The 26795-nt window shown below is 44.5% G+C and overlaps 1 protein-coding gene across 3 annotated transcripts; it reads right to left on the minus strand.

Annotated features, from left to right (window-relative positions):
- Positions 1-1101: 1101 nt before the first annotated feature.
- On the minus strand, positions 1102-25937 carry LOC137436365 (lysM and putative peptidoglycan-binding domain-containing protein 3). 3 transcript variants are annotated; one of them, XM_068130074.2, is made up of 4 exons: positions 25734-25937; positions 24945-25104; positions 9230-9412; positions 1102-2045 (listed from the first exon to the last, which is right to left on the minus strand). In XM_068130074.2, exons 2-4 carry the CDS (start codon positions 25041-25043, stop codon positions 1401-1403), a joined length of 927 nt encoding a protein of 308 aa, XP_067986175.2. In that variant the 5' UTR covers positions 25044-25104; positions 25734-25937; the 3' UTR covers positions 1102-1400. The 3 variants fall into 3 exon arrangements, with proteins under 3 accessions (XP_067986175.2, XP_067986176.2, XP_067986174.2); XM_068130073.2 differs by having other exon boundaries at positions 1104-2045; positions 9179-9412; XM_068130075.2 differs by lacking the exons at positions 24945-25104; positions 25734-25937 and adding an exon at positions 11267-11367 and having other exon boundaries at positions 1103-2045; positions 9179-9412.
- Positions 25938-26795: the final 858 nt, after the last annotated feature.

The following is a 26795-nucleotide window of genomic DNA, read 5'->3' on the forward strand; positions in this document are numbered from 1 at the left end:
TTGATACCTCTTCCACCTCCCCCCCAAGCCCTCTCTCTCCCACAGTTCTCTCGATGTCCTTGCTCTCTCAAATGTCTCAACGATGTTTGTGTCCTTCCCCCTCTCTCCCCATCTTGTCTACCGCTCCCCTTATTTTGTGTTTTGTGTGTCGGTTTGACTTTTTGTGTGATTAATGTTAGCTCTTTCACAAGCCTCGATCTTGTATACAAAAAAAAAAAATTGTGGCTCGATAAGCTTGGATACAGCGATAAAGTTTTAATTTCAAAATGAAAGTTTTAGCCGAATCAGAAGCATTTGTATCAAAAGGTGGCTCTGAGCTTGAATACAACGATAAAGTTTTAATTTTAAAATAAAAGTTTTCAGCGATCAAGTTTGTGAGCTCCTGCATTAATGCAATATTTACTTAAACATGACAACAGATGTGGTGATGACAAACAGTAAAAGCTAACGATGACAATTTGAACGTGAAAAATGAGAGAACGATTCCATACTTTGGGCAAAATATTATCAAAACTCGTATCTGACATCACGAAAAATGAAAGGTTTTACAACAGCATTTGTTGGTGTGTTTTTCATCTGTTTTTAGAAAACAAAGTTTGAAAATATAGGTATTAATTGGTCTGAAAAATTAACCTTCCATAGTTTTATTGTACAAGACCAAATGTGGTTTCACCTCAAGGACCGTTTACTTTACAAAATGCAGACAAAAGTGGCAGAACTTTTGGCAATCATACCACCGCACCCCCAACCGCCCTTTTCCTCTATGTGCCCCCAACCCACCTTTACTCTACAAACACCCCTTCCACAAATATCCAACATTCACTAACTGCCCGTTTACCCATGTATCCTTCTAGCTTTCCCTCTTTATAATTTACTTTCCCAGCCATGTTCATGGAGATCATACCAAGTAGATCGCCACCGCAGCAGCTGTAATTTTAATAACCACTAACACCTTAGGAACAATCTCTCTCCCTCCCTATCTCCCCCTCTATCTTCCACCCTTCTCTTTCCTCCCCCCTCCCCCCAATCTCCATCTCTCCATCTCTCCACCTCTCCCTATCTCCATCTCTCCACCTCTCCACCTCTCTCCATATCTCTCCATATCTCTCCATATCTCTCTCTCCATATCTCTCTCTCCATCTCTCCATCTCTCCATCTCTCTCTCTCTCTCTCTCCATCTCTCTCTCCATCTCTCTCTCCATCTCTGTGTGTGTGTGTGTTGAAACCACTTCAAGTTGGCCTGCAGAAAGTTTACATGTGAAATATGTCCAAAAATATAAAAGCAAATAAATCTAAGAATTTTATGGATTAATACAGCAGATTAAACTGTAAATTGTAGGATTGCAATTATCGGAAGAACAATAAGACATTTGAGTTTTGTATTTCAAAAGCTGAAGTCCTCAAGCAGAGTTTGCGGTTTCAGGTATATCAGGCACTGATCTAATTGGTCTCAAGGCTCCGTGGTGTACAGGTGTAACATGCCCCTCTGATCCTATACCCTCTGGCATAATAACTGTATTTGTTAGGAGGGGACCAGGCGTTGTCGTTGGCACATGAAATGGAATCTGAAGTTGGTGGTAGAGCAAATATAACAAGGGTGTAGCAATACCAACAAGCAACATTGCTGCAACAGCATTCCACCAGCGTAAGCCACAATCCGCTCCATCACATGTGTCCTTCTGTCGCCGTTGCCGTTGAAGAACTGCTCCCCTTTCATGTGCAGTAAGCCGTGGCTCTTCTTTTGGGGATAGAGAATCAGCCGATCGAACTATCGCTTCTAGATTGCGGTCCACTTCCACGAGGAAAGCCCCAGGTTTGTCTGCCATGTGAACAGCTGTATCTTCCAACATCAAGGAGCCATCATTCGCATGGCAAGGCCCATTTACTAACGGCCATTTGGAGGTTGTGGAACAAGGCTTTCGGCGACTGGCCTCCTCCAAAAACTCCGTCATGACGCCATATCTCGGCACTGGAATTTTTAAAGTGCGGAGGGCATAAAAGTCTTGTTCACTGATCAGGTTGTTTGCCCGTTTAATTTCAGCAACCTGCAAAAAAGAGTACAAGGATCAGTTGACAGCAGATGCAAGCAAAGACTGCTTACTCATAGGAGAATCAAATCATGTGTCAGTAAAATTAGTCAAACCAAATTGTCAAGAACAAAAGTGCAAGGTGAGCCAAAGGCTTTGTAATTACTTTTATTTTTACAAATACGAACCACCTTTAGAGGCCATTTCCCCCCGCAGAGCAGGGGTTGGCCTTTTTTGGGCACCGTGGTCCCTTTTTGAAGCAATGTTTTATGGCCGGATGCCCTTCCTGCCGCCAACCCTGTTAGTCACCTCTTGCGACACACAAGGAATTACCAGTGAATTGGTACTCAATTTGCCGACCTCGGAAGGATGACAGGCTGAGTCACCCCCGCCCCCCCCCCCCCCCCCGGCGTTAATTCAGCGATCGACCAGGATTAGAACCCAGGATCCTAAGATCCCAAGCCTTCACCCTAACCGCTAAGCCAACACCAGGCCTATATTTTTACAAACACGGCAAAATAAAAACAAAGTAAACATTATTACCTCGGATTTAGAAGAACATCACCAAAAAACAAAATTTGGAAGGGATAGAACATTGTATTGTCAAATCAAAGAAGCATGGTCGTAATGATTGACAACAATGAAAAAAGGTAGATAGGAAGAATTGGTGGTACAGGAAGGCTCCACAGGAAAATAAATCAGAGCTAACAGTCAATGAAGCAGAAGCCATAATTATATTGTGAAGGTCAAACACCATATACCTCCTAAGACCCGATTTTTCTAAACCCTGAACAAACATTGGTACATCATGGGTGATTAAGGTTGTGGTGAAATTTCATGGAAATTGCATGTGTAGTTTCCAAGAAGAAAGCAAATACCTATTTTGAGGGGGAACCCCCCCCCCCTCCTCCCCGTAGACCCCCAAAGGGGCAGATTTTTTTTAATGCCGTGAACAAACGTTGGTACATCACAGGTGGTGAAGGTTGTGGTCAAGTATAATCGAAATTGTGTGTGTAGTTTCAGAGGAAAAAGCAAATTCCTATTTTGGGGGTCAAACCTGGATCCACTTTGACCACAGTAAACCCCCTTCAACCCAGATTTTTTTTAATGCCGTGAACAAACTTTAGTCACAACACAACAAATATCATTTGTGCCAAATTTGGTCGCAATCCCATCAACGGTTTCGGAGAAGAAGTTTCAAGTGTTTACGGACTGACGGACGGATGGACGGACAACGCGCCATCTCACATAAGCTCCCCTGAACTTCGTTCCAGGTGAGCTAAAAACCACTCATTCAACCAGTTTGAATAGAGAAAAGGAGTCATACTGTCTTTTGTGTCACTGTGTGTACCGCAATGAGCATGGAGAAAAGAAAGAATACCGAATACCAGAGAATTCTCTGAGGAAGACAGACACAAGATTGTAGCCAAGCATGGACAATCTCAAGGCTACAAATTCATCTCCAGAGACCTTGAGGTTCCTGTGTCCACCGTACGCAATGTTATCAGGAAGTTTAAGGCCCATGGCACTGCAGCCAACCTCCCTGGACGTGGCTGCAAGAGAGAACTTAATCGAAGATTGCAGCGAAGGGTTGTTCGAATGGTGGAGAAAGCACCTCGATCAACTGCCAAACAGATTCAAGCTGACCTTCAGACACAAGGTACGACAGTTTCAACTCGCACCATCCGTCACCAACTCAATGAAAGGAGACCCAGAAGGTTCCCACTGCTGCTGGGAGAGAGATCAGAAAGCCAGAATGGAGAATTCCAAAACACACCTGAACAAGCCAAAATCCTTCTGGGAGAATGTCCTGTGGACAGATGAGACTAAATTAGAGGTTTTTTGAAAAGCACATCATCTCTATGTTTACAGAAAACAAAATGAAGCCTTCAAAGAAAATAACACCTTCCCTACAGTCAAACATGGAGGAGGTTCAGTGATGTTTTGGGGTTGCTGTTCTGCACTGGGTACCTTGAATGTGTGCATGGCATCATTAAATCAGGAGATTACCAAGGCATTTTGGAGCGCAATGTTCAACCCAGTGTCAGAAAACTGGGTCTCCGTCGAAGGTCATGGGTCTTGTAGCAGGACATTGACCCCAAACACACTTCAAAAAGCACCCAGGAATGGTTCAACAAAAGGCTGGACTGTTCTGAAGTTGTCAGCAATGGGTCCAGATCTAAATCCCATTGAACACCTGTGGGGAGATCTGAAAACAGCAGTTGGGAGAAGGCACCCTTCAAATCTGGGAGAACTGGAGCAGTTTGTACAAGAAGAGTGGGCCAAACTGCCAGTAGAGAGGTGTAGGAAGCTCATTCATGGATATAGGAAGCGCTTCACTGCAGTTATTTTGTCCAAAGTCTGTGCTACCAAATATTAAGTCTCGGGTGTCAATAATTTTGTAAATGCCATTTATTTTTATTTTCCGATTTAAAAGGAAATATTAAGTTCTGAATCAAAAACAAAGGTTTTGTAATATTAACAGTGAAATAAGGAATTGTGAAGACAAAATACTTTTGTCAATTTCAACTTATTTGTCAAGAAAATTGCGAGTTATTTGAAAAACGTGCAAGGGTGCCAATATTTTTGGCCACGACTAATTGCTTTTCCATTATATTTGCCCTCATTACAAATATGTTAATGTCTCTTTTTCGCTTTAGCAACGCCGGGTACTCCAGCCATAAACGCTTTTATACCTTACTCGGGGTACAAATACAAAAGACGTAGATGGCGAGAGGTTGCACATCACATACCTCTCATACTGCACATACCTCTCATTCCATCTGATACAAATGTGTATTTTTTTTTTTACGTTAAAGTTATTAATTTAAAACGATAACGCTACACTGTCCACTACATGCATTAAGTGTTGTATCTGAGAAGAACGAGATTGATAATTGTGTTTGCAGTGAAACATATGAATAAACATGTTCAAAAACACTAGGCCGCATTTGTTACGCAGGAGGAAAGCTAGTTTCATTCTTCATTCCCTCACGTTAAGTATGTACTTGCACCAAAAAGTTCCCTCCGAAAAGGTAGCACCACCACCCAACAATCCCATCGCCATAAAAATGAGGGCCAAAATAAATCTATATAATAATACCGTAAGGACTCGACTTTGTTATCCCTTTTACGCCGCACCCAGTGACCCGATGCCCACGGCACAAATGGATTTACGATCTACGAACCGCGCTCTTTGTTTATCACGTATAGACATACTCGAAAAATCTGAATTCGCCGACTTTGGGACCCAAAAGCATCCGATTAACGGCCAATACAACGCCATCTTACGACACCATCGTATTGGCGTCTGCTGGGCGAAGGCGATGCGAGCCGTCCGCTGATTGGACAGTCGAGTGGTGTGATGGGTGGTGTGAACCAAATGGTCTTTTTATTCCCTTGAACATTTTAAATTAGGATATATAAGGAAACGTCTTTATCGTCATTTTAATAAAGTTAAATGGAGTGACGTTGCGATACTCGGGGTGGATTGCATAAATCCTCGTAACTCAGAGAGGTGTAGCAGGTGGCTAGACGTAAGGAAGCTTTTTTATTCCCTTGAACATTTGAAATTAGGATATACAGTATAAGGAAACGTCTTTATCGTCATTTTAATAAAGTTAAATGGAATGACGTTGCGATACTCGGGGTGCGTTGCATAAATCCTCGTAACTCAGAGAGGTGTAGCAGGTGGCGAGACGTAAGGAAGCTTAAAGATAACGAGCTGAAAACAGACGAACGATATCCCTTCCGTGGATGTTCCACGGGTTTCACGTCTTTATCGTCATTTTAATAAAGTTAAATGGAGTGACGTTGCGATCAGTAAGTTGTACTTGTATACGAAGAGATAAAAGGATGGCATTGACTTTGAGACGGTACGTGATAGTTGGCTGCGGCTGGCTGATGCCACGTTTTTTCCCCTAAGTGCCATGGATGCTGATGGACATAATAAAGGTATCGGCTGATCTCTCATCGTAATATTACCCGATGGAAATGAACTGTTTCTTTGTTCGTCATTTCCTGTGCAATAATGTCAAATTGATAAGTCAGACATCCTTTTCTATTGACAGCTGCTCTCCTTTTCGATGGCATCATCTATTGAAATGCATGTTCTTCATTCATATAATTTTACACATTCACAATCAGTATTTCAATTCTTGCAGACATTGGAAAGGAAGTTGACTCACAGGCCAACTCTCTGGCTCAATCACAGGCCGACGCACAGGCGATGTAATTGTGAGTAGCATTTTTGCACAAGTGAAAATTGATCTTTCTTCCTAACTCTTACTCGGACAAGTAAATCCCCTATGCCATCCATAATGGTACACTCTATCCATACACCACATCGTCCCTTCCGTGGATGTTCCACGGGTTTCGGCTAGTCTATAATAATAATCGTCAGTGTGTGTGTGTATGGTTCCTCTTGTACTCCAAAACTGAAACCTCGCGGGCGGTCTGAAACTTTGCATGCATACTAAGGGTCACCCAAAGGGAGCACAGAATGAAAACTTGGTATTTGGGTAAATTTGAACACCACGTTTGAAGATAATGAATAGGGTGCTTAATGCTCATCATCAAAAACCAAAAGTCTTTCCAAGATGGCGGCACGCCATCTTTGTCAGCCCGCTTTCACCTCACAGAAGACACCATCTTCCTTTGGCCTGCTCAAAAATGCCTCGACTTGGAAGAGGCCGCATAGGCCTCTGGTGTATATTTGAAGACTGACCAACAAGTCTCCTATCATGAAATGAAGGGACCGTTTTGAGAAAACAAATTTACATTTTGATGAGAACTAATGCAGAGAAAATGAGGTAATGCATGTTTTGTTCGCAGCGATTGCGGTGACATTTGCGATTGCGATTGCGGTGATTGCGGATAGTGACATCTTTAATTCAAAAAAAATAAAATGTTTTTTTTACCCGATCTTTCAAGGATGAATAGAGCACAAGTACAGGATTTATAAACAAACTGATGGACATGTAATTCACATGTTACATTAAATAAATACACATCAGAGGAGATGAAACTCGGCTTGGTGGTGAAATGCGTACCTAGTAATTAGTCTGGAGGCCGGGGAAATTCCCGAGAGATCTTTTATTCCAAGAAGTTTTTATGTACATCCAGTCGTACACTTTAAAGAAGTTATGTCCACGTACACTTTAAAGTTATGTGAAATGCGCACATCCACTTTCGTGCACGTCTGAGTTTATGTACATTTAAAAAAACTAAAACAACATGCTAAAAAGTGGACAATACGTTTTCATTACAACAAACAGTCATGATTAATATTTGAAGTCTTTAATTTAAAAAACTGTGCTTTTGTCGGCGTTTTGTGTGTACTGTATGCTGTCGACATGTCCAGGGGTGTGTTCAGTTACGAAGCAGCTAGCTAGCGCTTGCCAAGGCAGCCGTTCCTTATCAACGGTTTCAAATGGAGTGTATAAGCCATTTGGTGTGCGCTCTACAAGAAACTTGGTAACTGAACACACCCCAGATTCATGACATGGCGCCGAGAATAAACGTCTATCCCACGACTTCTTTCAGCCAAAATCGATGAATTTGTCCCTCGGGGGCAGATTTTGATACGACAGGTGGCAAGTTAGGGACGAAACGTGGGTTGGTAGTAATAGAAACCTGTTTTTATTTGAATTAATAACGATTTTTCCCCAAACGTGGTCAAAAACGCATTATTCACTGTCAGTGACACAAAATACACCAGAACAACGAGATAATCGTTTACCGACGAGTAACCAGAAGGAGCTTCCAAGTAATACAACTTCAAACTGGGTCATTGTGGTGACACGATATGAATATGCAATGATCCATGTAAGAATTCCCGATCGCTTATATGAGCTGGAGGAAGGGGGGAGGGGAGGACGGAGTTGGGATTCAGAGGGAGTCTTGGCACCACATGGAAAAACATGCAACATTGTCTATCCTGAAGCTCTAAAAGGATAAATAAATAATTAATCGCACCCATGTCCGAAGGAAGCGGTTCAATTTGGCATTTTTAATATGAAATAGGCAAAACCTAGAAACGAACGAAACCCATTATAATTACACTTTAGAATCCTCTAGAATTAAACCCGGTGGGTTAGAAAGGTTCTCTGTGTTGAGGTGCATAGGTGATGTTCATGTTTAACCTTCGACCAGTTACATATCCTCGGAGGGGTTGGGGTAGTCGGGGTAGGGGTTAAATATCACGGCAAGGACAGCTTTGGTCTTATTTGCTCTTATCTTATGGAAGCGACAGGTCTTATTTGCTCTCTCATCACCTGTCTCTCTCTCTCTCACTCCCAACCCCTCCTCTCTCCCTCTCCTGCCCCACCCCACCCCCACTCACACTCTCTTGGTATTCCCGTCAGCGAAGCGACAGGTGGTATTTGCTCGTAAATAATAGAGAAGAGATGTCCAACCACATTGGATTTAAAAAAGAAAACAATACATTTGCAGCAATTCATTATTTCTTCTTAAGCACGCTCACAGAGGGATTATGCAAACGGCACTTGAAAGGAAGCGGATGAAAAAAGTAATACCTTGATGGGCAATGTTGGTCTTTCATACCCGATGATGGGCGTTCGTATTATAAGTGTGAACTACCTGGTCAATTTGTTTGTAGTGGAGAAGCTTCAGTGTAATCTAGTGCAACCACACTCGCAGATAGCAAGCAGCGTAATCTGATGTCAAGAACCCTCGTGACCAGAGCACTTGCGACCTGCAGTCCAGGCATGGATTTGTAATTTGTTCAGGATTCTGGTAATAACTTGCCCACTCTTTGCAAAGGGTACTGTAGAATCTTTAACATCCACCAAATAATGCTAGAAGATGGGACAACCAGTTTAACGTCCCTCCGAGGGACAGAACACATATTGATGCTTCACCATGCCCGAGAAACACCAGGACGAGTTTATAACTGGGTTGAGATTTGAACCCAAGCCAAACAGCTGAGAGTCGCGTGGGCTCACCTCTACGCGATACTGTCTGCCCACCTGTGTGCAAAACCATGGAAGAGCTGTGATGTATAGGTGTGGCCTCATAAATGGCAAATGCACAACCTTTTCATCCAATAAGTGCTTAGAGCACCAGATAAGCAGTGCTTCACTTTACAAAGCAGATGGATAATAAAGTGTGTGCATGCGGTGGTAACTTACAGTGCATCCATAATGAAGAGCAAAGGACACAAGAGTGTCACCGTCGCGCACCTCAGTGTCCAAGTAAATGATGTTATCGGGCGTGCGGGGCCTCAAAACACCTTCGGTTGGCCATCCTCCTCCTTCCCGCGCCAGCATGCCACGCACTCGCAACACAACTGATCCACTCCCATCATGCTCTTGTTCAGATACACCCACATCTCCATCGCCATCATGACCAAAAGTGTTCAAAACCTGCAAGTGAGAGGGGGAGAGAGAGAGAGAGACAGAGGTTTATTTGATAAAGGTTTGTTAAACAAAGTTAGTTTCAGCAATACAGAGGGGGGGGGGGGGGGGGAGTGGGGAAATCAAGCGAAAGTACCCATCCCCAGCGACGGGAGAAGCTCAAGTTAATCTATCAATCTATATACCCTAACCCTAACAACACTTGTTCATCCGTCCATGTGTGGGTAACATTCCTTTCCACCAATTGGTTGGACAGCTGGTCTGACTGCAACCACAATTCCATCCCGAAATCAGTGAGGGGTTGTGGAGTTGTGATTGGGAGGGGGTTTGGGGGGAGGGTTAAATGCTGGGAAGTGTGGAGGGGATTGATGCCTTTGGGTTGGAAGGTGGGGTTGAAGACTTGGGAGGCAGAGGTTGAGGACTTGGGAGGCAGAGGTTGAGGACTTGTGGTTGGTTTGGAGAGGGAGGGGCAGAAGGTTTGATGACTGGGTTTGTGAGGGGGGAAGGAGAGTTGAGGACTTGTGGTTTGGAGTGGGGGGTGGGGGGTGGGGGGGGGGGGGGAAGGTTTGATGACTTTGGGTTTGTGAGGGGGGAGGGAGAGTTGAGGACTTGTGGTTGAGAGAGGGGGGTGGGGGGTGGGGAAGGTTTGATGACTTTGGGTTTGTGAGGGGGGAGGGAGAGTTGAGGACTTGGTCACTTTTTGCATTACGTCAATGTTCCGCAGGTCCCTGATGAACTTCAAAAAGGTTAATTGTGTTGCACTCTTGGTTTTGCTCAGAGGCAAAGCTCTGAGCTAATCATACCACTCACTGTGAAATGGTGGTGCAAGATTGGCTGGTGGAGGTTCACTTTATATAAAAAGAGGGCACAATATATCCATTTTAAATAGTGTGTTACTCCGTACAACAACAACAACAACAACAACAACAACAACAACAAAAGGCATTTTAAGGCCATTTTCCCTGCTAGAACGGGGGTTAGCCTTGCGGTCCCCATGACAATCTTCTCCATTTTGCCCTATTTTCTGCATCTCCCCTTGCCCACATTTCTTCTTCGACCATCTTTGGCCAAGTCTTTCTCGGTCTTCCCTGTCCTCTACTTCCTTCTACATTAATTTCCATCACTCTTCTCAACCAGTCACTTTCATCCTTCCTCAACACATGACCAAACCATCTCAACCTGTTTCTCTTCAAAGCATCCATCACAGGCTCTATTCCCATCATCTTTCGCAATTCATCATTTGTCTTCCTCTCTCTCAACGATACTCCGCACATCCGTCGAACCATTCGCATTTCCACCCTTTCCAGCCTTCGTTGCTGCTCTACGTTCATTACCCATGTCTCGCTCCCATAAATCACAACACTTCTCACACATGCAGCATACACCTTTCCCTTCAGCTTCAACGACACCCCTCCTCATCAGCACTCCACTCAGTTCCCGAAACTTCTTCCATGCACATCTCACTCTAGCAACCGTTGCCGAGTCTGATCCACCTTCTCCATTCAGCATGTCTCCGAGGTAACAAAATGTTTTCACACCTTCCAGCTTCACGCCGTCTTCAAGATCCAACTCAACATTTCCTCCATCTGCAGCTCCCTCTGTGCACACCTTACACTTGAATGTAGCTTACTTGAATGAATAACTTCTATGTAGTTACTCCATGAAGATCTGTATTAAATCTACTTTAATCCACATGTTTATGTTACATTTAAATATAAATGGAAGGGACAAGAAAGTGAATGACTATATTTCACCAAGAAAAGTGAAACGAAATGCTAATTAACCAATAAATCGATGATGCAAACCAATTGACCAGTGCGTGATACATCGATAGGACACTAGGACAGTCACCCCCTTTAGTACCTGCAGCATTCCATCATACAGTCTCTTCAACACTTTTCACTCACTCACGCACACGGGTATTTGAGCAACCCAGCGACGAATCACCACACATCAAAGTTGACATTGCTTGGCCCAACGGCGCCGTCTTCAATGCCACAGCTCCAAGATCTAACATCACATCATATTCTCACACCACTTGGCAGCTTTTCAACACCAGATAGGCATTTCGACAGGGTCCATGTGGATCTTGTTGGTCTCCTACCACCTTAAAACAGGCACCGCTATATTTACTGACTTGTGTTGACCGCTTCACCTGTTTTAGTACAGCGGATAAGCTCTCATATTTTAACAAATTGTGCATTTTTTGAGAAAAGCATGAAATTTCTAGCATAGTTAGTATATACCATAAGGTTTATTTTCAGATGTGGAGGGAAGTCAGATTTGACCTCTGAGGACAGTGAGAGGTCAAATCCAAAATGGCCGCCAGTCCACCGGGTCTAATGTTCAAACGCGCTTATAGGTGTCATTTCCAACTAAATTGGGGATGCCCATTCATTTGGTGATACTTTTGAGATCGCCAGAACTCAAGGACATGCATTTAGGTCACGGTCAAGGTCAAATTACGTTAAATATCTCTTTTTATGATACTGCAGTTGGAACTGCTATTGGAAAAAGTTCATTTGAACTTTTACAACTAAATTTTTTCAGGTACAGGGATAGGTACAGAACACCCAAAGACCAGAAATGATGAAAAAAAGGTGTTTACACTGCAAGGAATGATGCAATACCTCTGAAAAAATAACTCTTGTTAACCAAGTATGTCCATCAAAGCTTACATTAAATCAAGTGCAATGATGAAAATTGGTAATGATCTAAATCTAACAGTCTCCAGAACAGACGCACAGTGCAGTGCACTTGAATGCAGCTTTGGCACACTTGCAGCGTCCAGTGCACCCTTTCTTGCAGCCACAGTCGATCAATTCATGGCACGATTTTGATGCTTCAGGAAGAGTGGTCCAAAGAGGCTGCCACCCAGTTGTCTCCTTTGTCCAGCCCCAGTCAGGTGGGTCTGGCATCTCTGGATCCATGACCAATGCCTGGTTTCAACAGTTGGCCTGGTAGCAAGTGCGCTTGATGTGCTGCTTGAGTGTTGCCTGGGTTGGAGGAATGTTCTCTAGAGTTCTACACTTCTGTGTGAAGAGCTGTTTCCTGGCATCATTCACTTCCGTGCTCTCACTGGTTCTATCGTACATCAGCACCACAAATCGCTCCAGCAGTAACATTGAGCCTTCACTGACCTCACTTGGCATGCCTAGGAGTTCATTGAAAGCATCATTCACCTCTGGGCATCCCCAATTTAGTTGGAAATGACACCTATAATGTTTTTCTACACTATTTGGTTCCAAAATTAAGCGCGTTTGAACATTAGACTCGGTGGACTGGTGGCCATTTTGGATTTGACCTCTCACGGTTCTCAGAGGTCAAATCTGACTTCCCTCCACATTTGAAAATAAACCTTATGGTATGCACTAACTATGTTAAAAATTTCATGCTTTTCTCATAAAATGCACAATTTTTGTGTTTATCTGCTGCATTATTTAGCCGGAGGCTGAACTGATAGCTGACATCCCCACAGCTACCATCACCAGAACCTTTGTCCACACCTGGATCACACCTTTTGGTGTTCATCAACCATCACTATGGATCGTGGTAGCCAGTTTGAATCGGCTCTATTTTAACGAGCTTGCTCAACTCCTGGGTACAGACCGTGTGTGAACCACCGCTTACCATCCAGCAGCGAATGGTATGGTGTCGCATTTCCATCACCAACTCAAATCTTCCCTTAAAGCACATGACAACTTCACACACTGGATGGACGTCGTACCCTACGAGCCGCTCTCAAAGACGACCTTGTATGCTCCACTGCAGAGCTAGTGTATGGTGGGTGCACCACTTCCTCTCCCAGGATAATTTTTCTCAGCATCCGATGACACTTTGCCTGACGCCACCAACCATACCAACCAATTCTGTGTGGCCATACAGGGACTCCAGGCGACACCAACACGTACGTCTTCGTCACGCCATGTTTATTCCCCAGGAATTATATATGTGCACCCACATATATGTACGGCATGATGCTGTCCGGAGACCCTTAAAGCAACCTCATGACAGACCATACAAAGTTATACAAAGCCCCGAGAAGACCGTTACACTCAATATTAACAGGGTCGTGAGACAGTCTCAATAAATCTCTTGAAGCCAGTTTTTCTTGACGCAGCACCATGGCCGACCCTCCCACTGGCCAATGGGTCGACACCTACGACAACAATATTGACTTACTGTCATATACGACTCTCCCGGTGTGTACCCCGGTTTAGAATAGGTACACCATATCCCTGCGTGTCGTAAGAGGCAACGAAAAGGGTTGTCAGGAAGGGCATCCGGCCATAAAAACATTGCCTCAAAAAGAGAACCATGACAATTACAACTACATATGGGCAGGGTACAGCCCGAAGTACCCCGTGGGGCACCCCACTCCCTCTCGTCAAAACTCAAGGTGGGGAACCCGATCGAAGCAAGGGTGGAAATCACTCCATTTATGACGACAAAAAGTCTGATGCCCGACGTGGAGATCGGTTTCTGAGGTTTGGGACATGGAATGTAGGGACAACTTTTTTTTTCTTTTTTTTTGTATACTGAATCGAGGCTCGTGAAAGAGCTAACATTTATTTCACAAACAAATCAACCAAACAAAATATATAAAAAGAGGGAGCGGAAGACAAGATGGGGAGAGAAGGGGAAGCACACAAACACAACATTTGAGAGCAGGGAGAAGTGTGGGAGGGAGAGGGCTTGGGGGGAGGAGGCGTGGGAAGGGGGGGTTGGGGAGGGAGAGGTATAAAACAAAAGGGGACCGAAATTAGCAGGGTAGAAAAGATCAAGGTTTTGGATGGGGGAAGATAAGAGATGGTGGTGAACAGCTGTTTTAAAGACCTGGAGGGTGGAGTGGGATTGAAGAGAGTGAGGGAGTTTGTTCCAGAGGTGGGAGAAAAGAGGAATGAAGGAGTGAAGGTGAGCAGAGAGTTGATTTTGGCCGTTTAACCATAAGAGGATTGCAGGCGGATCTTGTGCGACCTGCAGGAATATTTTGGGGACAGAGCCCAGAGAGAGCTGGGGGGGCAAGGCCAGAGGAGTCGGTAGAAGACGGAAAGACCACCAACCTGCCTGCGGTGAGTGAGTGAAAGGCCCTTGGAGTTAGCTTCATCGTGGGAGATTCCAATGATTCTGAACGCTTTGGTTTCAACAGCGTGAAGACGAGCTAGGTGTGAGGCAGGAGCACCAGACCAGAGGGGAGAGCAGTATTCCATAGAGCTGCGGATGAAAGCCTTGTAAGTGGTGAGGAGCTCAGGTGTACCAAGGAAGGACTTCGCACGACGGAGGATGCCCAGTCGGCGACCGGCTTTGGAGGCCAGATTTGAAATGTGGTTTTCCCAGGAAAGATCATGGCAGATAGTGAGACCCAAAAGATTGAGTGACAGAACTTCTTTGAGAGGATTATTCAGAAAGTGGATGGGAGGGTTGTCCAGTCGGTCTTTTCGGAGAGACATCGAAAGAGTGTGAGATTTGTCAGGATTGAAAGACATGTTCCATTTGTTTGCCCAGTCTGTGATTTTGTCCAGGTCTGCAGAGAGTGAGGAGGCTGCAGACTGCCGATCTGAGGGATGAGGAATGGAGCGACAGAGAGTAGAGTCGTCAGCAAAGAGATAGAGAGGATTTTCAAGAGAGTCAGAGAGGTCATTGATGAAGACCAGAAAAGGCACAGGGCCCAGAACACTGCCTTGGGGAACTCCAGCCTGAACAGGAAGAGGAGATGAGAGAAACCCATTCAGGGCCACACGTTGACTATGACCAGAGAGGAAGTCCGCCAGCCATGCGTGGAGATTTCCATGGATACCAAAGGAGGAGAGTTTGGTGAGCAGAGCGGGGTGCCAGACCGTATCGAAGGCACGTGAAATGTCAAGGGAGACAGCTCTAATATCCTGTTTGGCGTTGAGGACCTACATCCATTGTTGAGAAAGCAGAAGCAGCATGTCCAGAGTAGAGTGACCAGGTCTGAAACCAAATTGATGGTCAGAGATCAAGCCATTGGAGAAGAGTAAAGATTTCATATCTGAAGCAATGATGGATTCCATGACTTTGCTGATAATTGGGAGAAGGCTGATTGGTCTGTAGTTGCTAGGATCTGTTTTTGCACCTTTTTTGTGCAAAGCGGTGATGTTGGCTGATTTCCAAGCAGATGGCAGATGACCTTGAGCAAAAGAGAGGGTGAAGAGAACAGAAAGAGGGAGTGAAAGAACGGAAGAACATGCTTTTAGGACCAGTGGGCTGATGCCGTCAGGACCAGTTGCAGAATCAGAGTCGAGGGTTGACAGAAACTTTTCCACCTTGTCAGGAGGAAAGGACACAGAGTCCAGGAGCAGCGGGGTACGACTGGGTACGGTGGGTACAGAGAGGGATGGGTTTGGGACACAAGATTTAGAGGCAAATACAGAGTTGAGGCATTCAGCTTTTTCACGTGCGGAGTCAGCCGTGTAGCCATTTGAGGTGAGGGAGGGGATGGAGGGGGATTGAGGGGGAAAAAACACCAGAAACAGATTTGACCAGACGCCACCATGATTTGGAAGAGGGAGACAGATAAGAGAGTTCGGTCTTGAGAACGGTGAGATATTGTTTCCTGGCTCTCCTGAGGGTAGACACACACTTGTTTCGGGCTTTGTGAAAGGAAATGATATTTCCTTCCGTTGGATTTGCTTTCCAGGAGACGAAAGCAAGTTGTTTCTGGGCAACAGCCTCACCACAAGATTCCATGTACCATGGACGGGAGGAAGGGTATGACAACTGAAGACGAGATGGGATAAATCTGTGCATGAGAGAGAGCAATTTACTTTGAAAGAATTCCCAGGATGAGTTGATGTCAGAGGCGGTAGAGATGGGAGACCAGTCCAGATGATTGATGGCTGCTTGAAGACTGTGCCCGTTGGCCTGAGTGAAATGCCAGACTCGCCGACGCTGAGGAGGCTCTCTGAGAATGGTCAGAGAGATGTCCACTTTAACAAGCACATGATCAGATGAGCCGATTGGAGCAGAAGAAGAGCAGCAGACATTTTCAGGGAAGTTAGTCATAACCAAGTCCAGAAGAGAAGATGCTCCGTTGACTGAGATCCGGGACGGGAAATTGACAGATTGTGTCAGTCCCAGTGAGTCGCAGAAGTCCTTTGCTGAAGAGCCATGGCTGGTGAGAGAGGTACCCACACCCAGCCAACTGGCATGGTGACAATTGAAATCACCACATATGAGGAAGAGAGAGTTGGGATGGGTAGATAGAAGTTGGTCCATATTATCAGACAGCGAGATGTAGATGGAGTCATCACTGTTTGGTGGACGGCACAACACACATATGAACAAAAGGTGGGAGCGAAGGGGAAGCCGTAGCCAAAGGTATTCCTGGGGGTGAGGTGGAGAGAGGGCAGTGGAGGGCGAGTGAGGAAGAGAGTTTTTTTTATAAAGACAGCAACCCCACCTCCAGGACGAAGCTCAGGTCTATCATACCGGAGGAGGGAGTAACCTGGGAGAGATACCAAGGCATCAGAGACATCATGAAGGAGGAAAGTTTCTGTTAAGCAGATCACATCTGGTTTGTCAGAAGCAACCTGTATGGAGAGATCAGTCAAGTTTGAACGAAGGCCCCGGATGTTTGAGGTCCATCTATCTATAATTCCAGTAATCTCTGTGTGTCTGTGTGTCTGTGTGTCTGTGTGTCTGTGTGTCTGTGTGTCTGTGTGTTTGTCTGTGACCGCTGTTTCTCGACAACCACGGGTCCGATATACTTGAAACTTGCCAGGTATATTGCTGGGGACCCGAGGATGTGCCTTTTCAAGGTTTGAAATTAATCGGACAAGTACCTACCGAGCTATGTCCAAAAAACGCTTCAACCAATCAGAGAGCAGCGAGCTATCACGTGTGCCGAACCGTTAATGCAATGCAAGCGTTAATGCGTTAATGCAAGGCTTTTCTTTTTTTCCCTCTTCTCTTTCTACTTTTCCTTGCGATTAAATTGCAAACAGCCAAAATACGTTGGCGCTAATTGAATAATTGGCCATTAACACTAAAATAATCGTAACTGCGATATGCCAACTTCCGGACAGTGCAGCCTTCCCTGTTGTTGTTGTTTGCAGCAGCTGTTTGCAGCAAGGCAAGGCTTTTCTTTTTTTCCCTCTTCTCTTTCTACTTTGCCTTGCGATTAAATTGCAAACAGCCAAAATACGTTGGCGCTAATTGAATAATTGGGCATTATGTTTTACAACTAATAAAAACGAATTTGCGATTCATTCGCTTTCCTGCGCGTTTGTGTACGCGATGGCGATTTCTTTACCAAACTCCGGAAGCCGTTCGCTTTGGACCGAACCATTGCATGTAAATAGAGGGGGGGGATTGTCACCACTCGCAAGCCGTTCGCTTTGGACCAAACCATTTCATGTAAATAGGGGGGGGGATATAATTTTAGATATATATATAGTACGGGCATGCCCTAGTACCTTTAATGAAGAGGAAGGGGGAGCATCGGATACAGAACAGGGGGGGGAGGGGTAGGGTAAGATGTGGAAGAGGAGGAAGAGGTAGGGAGAGCTGTTGAAGGTGTGTCAGAGATTTCAGAATAGCTTGGAGAAAGGGAAGAATGGGGCGGACAAAAGGTTTGATGGAGATTGGGTGAGGCACAGTGAGGTGTTATTTGAGGAGGGGGCAGAGCGAGGCAGAAGGGGAGATGAAGGTGAAAGTTGGAAGGGGGAAGAAGCAGGGAGGATGCTTTGAGGAGGAGGGGTGAGAGGGGAGTCTCGGAGGGGAGGAGCGAGGGAGAGTCTCGGAGGGGAGGGGTGTGGGGGGAGTTTAGGAGGGAGGAGAGGGAAGGGGCAAGGGGGAGATTTGAGAGGGATGGGTGATGCGGAAGATTTGGAGGGGAGGGGCAAGAGAGTAGATTTGGAGGGGAGGGGTGATGGGGAAGTTTTGGAGGGAAGGGGTGATGGGGAAGATTTGGAGGGGAGGGGCAAGGGGGAAGATTTGAAAGGGATGGGTGATGGGGAAGATTTGGAGGGGAGGGTAAGGGGGTAGATTTGGAGGGGAGGGGTAAGGGGGACGTTTTGGAGGGGAGGGGTGAGATTGGATTTTGAAAAGTGTACGATTCATGGGAAACGAACATTTTTTGCAAAATGAGTTTGAGACCTTCGAGTCAAAAATACGTTTGAGGACGCTGAAGGAGGGGTGGAAGGAGGGCTGGAGAGTTTAGGGAATGTAGAAAAGAGGCACTGTAAGAGATGGTATTATTTTATTTTTTTGGAATGAATAGATTTGGTGAGCAAGACGAAAGCATCCTTTTGTAGGAGAAGAAGAAAAAGGTGTTATAATATATGACAGAATACAGTTCTTCAGGGGAGAGATTAAACATTTCTAACCACGTGATCGCGTGATCACGAACAACGTGAACGAAGAACGAATGAACAAATAAGAACAACAAATAAACGAATAAGAACTGAGAAGGAAATATTTTTTTGGGGGTTTTTTTTTTTGAGTAGAGATATTAAACAAGGAAGTATGGGGGTGAACGACTGGGACGAAACAGAGAACGAAAATAATTGCAGCGCATTCGACGAACCGCTGAGAGAAAACAAAACCACAAGGTCGGAGACGGTAGCCTAAGCCTACTAGTACTAGGCCTCAGAATACTCGACATGCATTAACCGACGATTGTGTATACATGTACGAAAAATTAACACCGAAAATTTTCCTAAAGACACGCTATAGGTACACACACCGAAAGATAGATACAGTCTCGACAAAAACACAATTGTGAAAAAATTACTTGGCTTCGAAAGCGTGAGCGCATGGACAGCTTCGAAAAGACGTGACCTCACCGACAAAGATCTCGCGAGATTCAATGACAGGAAGATCAGGAGAAGTGGTAGAAGTATTGGACAGAAGAAGAGTGGACATATGTTGTGTGCAGGAGACGAGATGGAAGGGAAGTGGTGTGAGAATGGTGAAGGGTAGGCAGGGACAGAAATACAAGTTTGTGTGACAAGGGTGCCCAGAAGGCGTGAATGGTGTTGGTGTCCTGTTTTCTGAGGAGTTTGCAGACAGTGTGGTAAGTGTGACGAGAGTGAGTGAAACGTTGATGATGGTGAAAATGATGATTGGAAAGCTCTTGGTGAACGTCATTTCGGGATATGCTCCGCAGGTTGGTCGGAGCGATGAAGAGAAGGACAAGTTCTGGTGTGCAATAGAGAAGCTGATAGAAAACGTGAAAGATAAGGAAGTTGTTGTGGTAGGAGGAGACCTAAATGGACATGTGGGAAGGAGTATGGACGATTTTGAGGGAGTTCATGGGGGTTACGGATATGTCGTGATGAATGGAGAAGATGAAAGGATTTTGGAGTTTGCTGATGGAGCTGATTTGTTGATTTGTAATACTCAGTTCCAGAAAGAGGATAATAAGCTTGTTACATGCACGTCAGGTGGGTCGACGACAACCGTTGACTACCTGATGGTGCGTAGGCGAGATAGGGGGCACCTCCGGGACACAAAGGTGATCCCGGGGGAGGAGGCTGTTTCACAGCACCACTTGGTTGTCTGCGACATAAGGTTGAAAGCTGTGAGGAGAGCTCGGCGGGTGAAGTACCAACCGAGAATGAAGGTGTGGAGGTTGAAAGAGGTGACAGTGAGGGAGGCATTAAAAGAGAGGCTGAGTAGGGTCGAGGATGATGTGGTTGAGCTTGAAAGTGGTTGGATGTCAATGAAAGATAGTCTGTTGGGTGCCGTTGGTGAGGTATGTGGATGGACAAAAGGACCACCAAGGCACTCGGAAACATGGTGGTGGGATGATGAAGTTGGAAAGAGGATTGACGAGAAGAGGAAGAAGTTCAAGGAGTGGCAGAAGGCGAAGGGTACAGGGGCAGAAAAGGAAGAGCATGAAAGTTATAAGGCAGCCAAGAAGGCTGCAAAGAAAGAGGTAGCAAAGGCACAGGAGGCATGTGGGAAATGTTCGGAGAACACTTGGATTTGGAAGAGGGTCAGAGAGCGGTATTCAGGATTGCAATGCAGATAGCGAAAGAGAGGTGTGATGTGATGGGGGTGAGTTGCTTCAAGGATCAAGTGGGACAAATCGTTGTGGACCCAGATGGAATTAAAGGAAGATGGAAGAGATATATGGAAATACTGTTGAATGCAGAGAATGAATGGGATGGCAACATAGAGAGTAACCCAGGTTTAGGACCGGCAGAGAAGATAACCGAGAAGGAAGTTGAGGAAGCGATAAAAGCAATGAAGAGTCGAAAAGAGAGAGGGCCGATGGGAGTTGTGGGAGATATGATGAAAGCAGCGGGAAATTGGGGTATGAAGAGAATGACAGAGATCTGCAATCTGGTGGTGAAAGAAAGAAGGCATTCCAGTGGATTGGGAACTGCGTACCCTCGTCCCTCTATACAAGGGGAAAGGTGACCCTCTGGACTGTGGCTCGTATCGAGCGATAAAGTTATTGGAGCATGGAATGAAGGTATTGGAAAGGGTGTTGGAGAGGAGGATAAGGAAGAAAGTGAAGCTTGACGAAATGGTTTGGATTTATGCCAGGAAGAGGAACGACAGACGCGCTTTTTATTGTGAGGCAGTTGCAGGAGAAGTACATGGAGAAGAGGAAGAAGTTGTTTCTTGGGTTTGTTGATCTGGAGAAAGCATTCGATAGGGTTCCACGTGAAGTAGTGACATGGGCATTGAGGAAGTTAGGAGTGGAGGAATGGTTGATCAGAGTAGTGATGGCAATGTACAAAAGAGCGCGCACAGCTGTAAGGACAAAGGACAGGAACAGTGGTGAGTTTGAGGTGAAGGTGGGAGTGCATCAGGGGTCGGTACTAAGTCCACTACTATTTGTAGCTGTGATGGACGTGCTGGCTCGGAACGTAAAGGAGGGTTTACCGTGGGAGTTGTTGTATGCAGATGATCTGGTGTTGATTGCAGAAAGTATGGATGGACTCAAGGAGAAGATGAACAAGTGGAAGGAATGTTTGGAGACGAAAGGTCTGAAGGTGAATATCGGAAAAACAAAGGTGATGGCAAGTGGTAAAGCATGTGGTGAGGTGGAAAGAACTGGGAAGTGGCCGTGTGCTGTGTGCAGGAAGGGTGTCGGAGTGAACTCAATTCAATGTACAATGTGCGCTGAGTGGGTTCATCAAAAATGTCGTGGTTTGAGAGGGTCATTAACCAGTGTGGCAGCTACATTCAAGTGTGAGGTGTGCACAGAGGGAGCTGCAGATGGAGGAAATGTTGAGTTGGATCTTGGAGACGGCGTGAAGCTGGAAGGTGTGAAAACATTTTGCTACCTCGGAGACATGCTGAATGGAGAAGGTGGATCAGACTCGGCAACGGTTGCTGGAATGAGATGTGCATGGAAGAAGTTTCGGGAACTGAGTGGCGTGCTGATGAGGAGGGGGGTGTCGTTGAAGCTGAAGGGAAAGGTGTATGCTGCATGTGTGAGAAGTGTTATGATTTATGGGAGCGAGACAAGGGTAATGAACGTAGAGCAGCAACGAAGGCTGGGAAGGGTGGAAATGCGAATGGTTCGGTGGATGTGTGGAGTATCATTGAGAGAGAGGAAGACAAATGATGAATTGCGAAAGATGATGGGAATGGAGCCTGTGATGGATGCTGTGAAGAGGAACAGGTTGAGATGGTTTGGTCATGTGTTGAGGAAGGATGAAAGTGACTGGTTGAGAAGTGATGGAAATGAATGTGGAAGGAAGTAGAGGACGGGGAAGACCGAGAAAGACTTGGCTGAAGATGGTCGAAGAAGAAATGTGGGCAAGGGGGTTAACAATGGGAGATGCAGAAAATAGGGCAAAATGGAGAAGATTGTCATGGGGACCGCAAGGCTAACCCCCGCTCTTGCAGGAAAAATGGCCTTTAAATGCATGTTGTTGTTGTTGTTGTTGTCATATACGACTCGCTCTGAACGTCATGTACACTTGCCAGCATGATAAGTATGAGTACATTTTGCTGTTGACATGGATAGTCAATATCTATGATTCTACAACATCATGTATTTTGTTTGCACCTTCTGTTTGATTAACGTCAAGCAGTGCGGTAAATATAGTGGTGCCCGTTTTTGATTAACGTTCTTACGTCACGCTAAAAGTTTGCTGCTTTACCATACTTTAGCTTCAAATTCGTCTTGATCACACATTCGCAGAGTGGAGTGAGATAATATTTTTACTCTGTGTCTACCAACGTCCGTTTATGATCGAGGAAGAATTTAATTACAATTTCATGTTATACTGTCATCCCTCGCTATATCGCGCTTCACTTTTCGCGGCTTCGGTACATCGCGGGTTTTTCTCGCTAGTATATGTAAAATTATATATCAGATTTTTCATTATATCGTGGGATTCTGCGGCCTATAGGTATTTTTATTTTTTTTAGATTTTAATTATTTTTGCGGTAAAATAAGCATTTTCTAGCCTAAAAAATTAATAATAATATAAATAAAAATACAACACATTAATTAAAACCTATATTAAAAGAATATTACAGTAAATCGAAATAAAATACGCATTATAAATGAGTAGACAAAGAATCGCGCGTATGGAAAACCAAGCTTGGGTTGCTTGCGCTAGTTTGCCCAGATGATTTCTTACGCGGCACACTATTGGCAGATGGATGAGACGCGACCAATGAGAGCACGCTGTTCAGTATCCTGGGCGCTGATTGGCTCAGCGACCACAGCGTCGATGTGCCGCATACGCAGCATTCAGCATCTCGCCTTGCTCAGTTCTCATACACGTGTTTAAGCAGAGGTTCAGTCGTAGCGAAGTGCAAGTACTGCAGGGCACCCAACACTAGTAGTGAAGTACAAGTCATTTCTTTTTCTCACGCAATACATAAGCAAGATTGGCTGATAAAGATGGGCGGCAGGATGGCCGAGAGGTACGCACACTCGCTTCTAAATAGTTTAACTGGAGTTTGAATCTCGGCCCAGCTATAAACTGTCATCTAAGGGGCTTTCACAGGCAGGGTGCATCATTAAACGGTTGTCTCATCTGCCGATATTAGTTGGTGGACATTAAATATCCCACGGTGTTAAAGAAGAGCTGTAATGCTCTTCTTTTCTGTGCAGTACAGTAAAAACTATTATTGATATACTTACGCAGTATCTATTACAGTATTTTCAAATATACTGTACAGCTATATATACATGTACAAATATTTTTCTAATACGTAAGGATGGGTCTCAAAAGTGTGTTTAAGAGTGTAGAAAGGGTTTATAAGAGCGTGGGAAAGGTTTATAAGAGTATGGGGAGGGTTTTTAAAGGCTTAAAATATATAAAAATAATAGAATTAATATATGGTTTCTACTTCGCGGATTTTCACCTATCGCGGGGGGTTCTGGAACGTAACCCCCGCGATAAACGAGGGATGACTGTATACAACATGCATTTTAAGGCCATTTTCCCTGCTAGAGCGGTGGTTAGCCTTGCGTTATTATATGTTATATGTTGAACAGAACTCAGAAAGCAAACCTGTAGTTTAGCAGTACATTGGCCCTGAATTCGATTTCGATTCGCATTCGATCGTGCATGCGCAGAGCGACATCATATTATTACTCTGTCTGCCTGACGGGCAAACAAAAATGAAAAACCATTCCAAAGAGGAAATGTACTGTTTTTAAGGATGTTTTAAAAACACTTACCATAAAGCGCACAGACACCAGGTATGAATAAATAATGTAACGTGTCAGATAGGGTGGTGAAATAGACACTGCGTCAATGGCGGTAAATTCCAGAGTTAATTTATTAGTCCGACTCTTACAATCTTTATTTTATTTAAATTGAATTACATACGAGAACACAAATCGCCTTCTTTGCATTTTCAAACCCCTTCCGTTTAGCAGTACATGGCCATGTTAAATAGGGCGGTGTATAAGGATCGTTGGTGAAAAAGACTACTTCAATTGTGCTAAAAAAAATTCCAGATTGTTTTTTTAAACAAGCTTTAAAATCATTGTTGAATTAAAAGTGAAATATACTCTTGAATACTGCGTGAGGTATCGTGTTCTATGAACCTTCTAGCTTTGTTTTGGATGCAACATAAAGACTTGGTAAAACTCCCCTTTATTACACGCATGGTAGCTCTATTTACGCCGCAGCAAACTTGGAAAAAAAAACTCACTCTCTTTCATCTCTCAATACCGTTTGGGAAATGTTAAATTTGGACGACAGATTTTAACTTTAGGTTGGAATTTTTTTTTAATTTGCAGCTCAGATGTTTAATATCTGGTTACGAAACGTCTGGTTTTCCCCAGACACGCCCTCTTTTCAGTTCTCAAATTTCCATCCAGCTGGATTTTTAAAATATCTCCAAATCACAAATGTCTGGGTTTTGGCGTTTTTTTATTTCGCTGTATTATTTTTCCGCTAAGTGATTTTTTGATTTCACCGATTATAGCAACAAACACAACAACAAAGTATTAATAAAATAAAATAATTAAATAATAATACTTAAAGTATTAATTCAGATGCAAATGCTGCTCACATAAAAGGCCATTTCATAAAAAGGGGAATATTATATATGAACAGGAAAAGAAAGAAAACAAGTGAAACACCTGTGTGTGACCACACTCTCCTTGCGGCGCAGAACTACTACCTGCCACCTCCACCTGTGGACCCACAAAACCTCCAGCACATTTCCCTCTCCTCGGCATCTCTGCCAAGTGTACTGTTCAGGAGTAGTACTCGTGCCAGGTGACATCCAGGAGAGATTTTCTGAAAACAAACAAACAAGAAAAGGACAATACAACAGAGGTGGTTAATGCGCGTCATCACATCCAGGTGGCAACATAAAGTCACCGGTGCAAGGCAATTCCAACATTAACAGACGGGGATATCAGGTGGCACAGGTAACTGGAATGACATTATACTGCAGTGAAGAGTTGGTACACAGAGGTAGCGCACTCACCTTACAGTTGGAGCGGTCTAGTCTGGGTTTAATTGCGGACACGACTACAAACTGTCGGATCGGTTCCTCGTTTCGTAAGAAAGTTGTATGGACGTGAAGCCGGATGTCCCATCTGCTAGCATTAGTCGGTGGACCTAAAGATCCCACGGCGTCCTTCGTTTAGAGTAAGCGAGTTATCGCCGGCATCCTCAACAAATTCTTATCCTATTCACCATCGCCAGACATACCCAGGGCGTTCCCTTCGGGAACGTTCGGCGAAGACCGTTACATGGGCCGCCGGCCAAACCCGTATTGAAGCTTTTCAACAAGTCAGTATAATATATATAAAAGGACTTAAACATCATTAAAAAATATAGACCGTCCAAAGGAACCATTCCAGTTAAATGAATATGCAAAAACAATGGGGAAATGCCGTCCATGTCACAAGAGAACTCACAGCCAACGTGTCATTGCTGCCTCCGCTCCAGGTGATCGCAATTCCTACGTGGAGACGTGGACCGGGCAAAAACGAAGGGGCAGGTAAAAGGAAAAACGAAAATAAATTAAACCTCGAACGAGGGAGATAATGATACTTTATTTACCTTCGAGATAAAAAGGAGCTTTTACTTTCCGACAATATTATCACCTCATAAAAAACTCATTCGACCGCAATCGTTGGTGTTTTTTTTTACTTTTACGTTTAAAGGCGATTCTACATCGTAGATCACCCGTATTTAATTCTAAGCGGGAAAACAACACAAATATAAACTATACATTGTTTTTATGTGGAAACGTCATAACAACTTGAGGGTAAAGAGAAGAAACACTGTCGCTATTTATACTGCCATGGCCAATTGTTTGCCGCACGAAAATGAATAACTCGTCGAAAGACAGTGAAGAGGAAATCATCACGAAACGTACAGAGGGACCATATGAAAAACAATTATCTACACAAACTAACTGAGAGCAGCACATTGTTTGAACCAAGATGGTCTTACGAACACGCAAACTATATACATCACAGACAAACTATATACAACGATATACTTTTTTTTTTAGGTCGGCCATGTTCGTCCCACGCTCAATGGCCATGTCTATGTCAAATATCAAGCACGTAAGCCTCTCCGTTTAGGAGTCTATCGGTAACATTACGTGTGTGTGTGTGTGTGTGTGTGTGTGTGTGTGTGTGTGTGTGTGTGTGTGTGTGTGTGTGTGTGTGTCTGTGTGTGTGTGTGTGTGTCTGTGTGTGTGTGTGTGTGTGTGTGTGTGTAATGTTACCGATAGACTCCTAAACGGAGAGGCTTACGTGCTTGATATTTGACATAGACATGGCCATTGAGCGTGGGACGAACATGGCCGAACTCAAAATATTTGACGATCCATATTTTTTATTCATATTTACCTCAGCGCATTTCAGCGCACGGAATCAACGGAATCAGAGCAGGTGGGCGCTGATTCGCTCAGAGCGATCACGTGATGACGCTATGACGCTATGAACGTTATGACACTATGACGCTAT

This window comes from Myxine glutinosa, chromosome 11 (genome assembly GCF_964187855.1).
Source record: "Myxine glutinosa chromosome 11, kmMyxGlut1.1, whole genome shotgun sequence".
NCBI classification, from domain to species: domain Eukaryota; kingdom Metazoa; phylum Chordata; class Myxini; order Myxiniformes; family Myxinidae; genus Myxine; species Myxine glutinosa.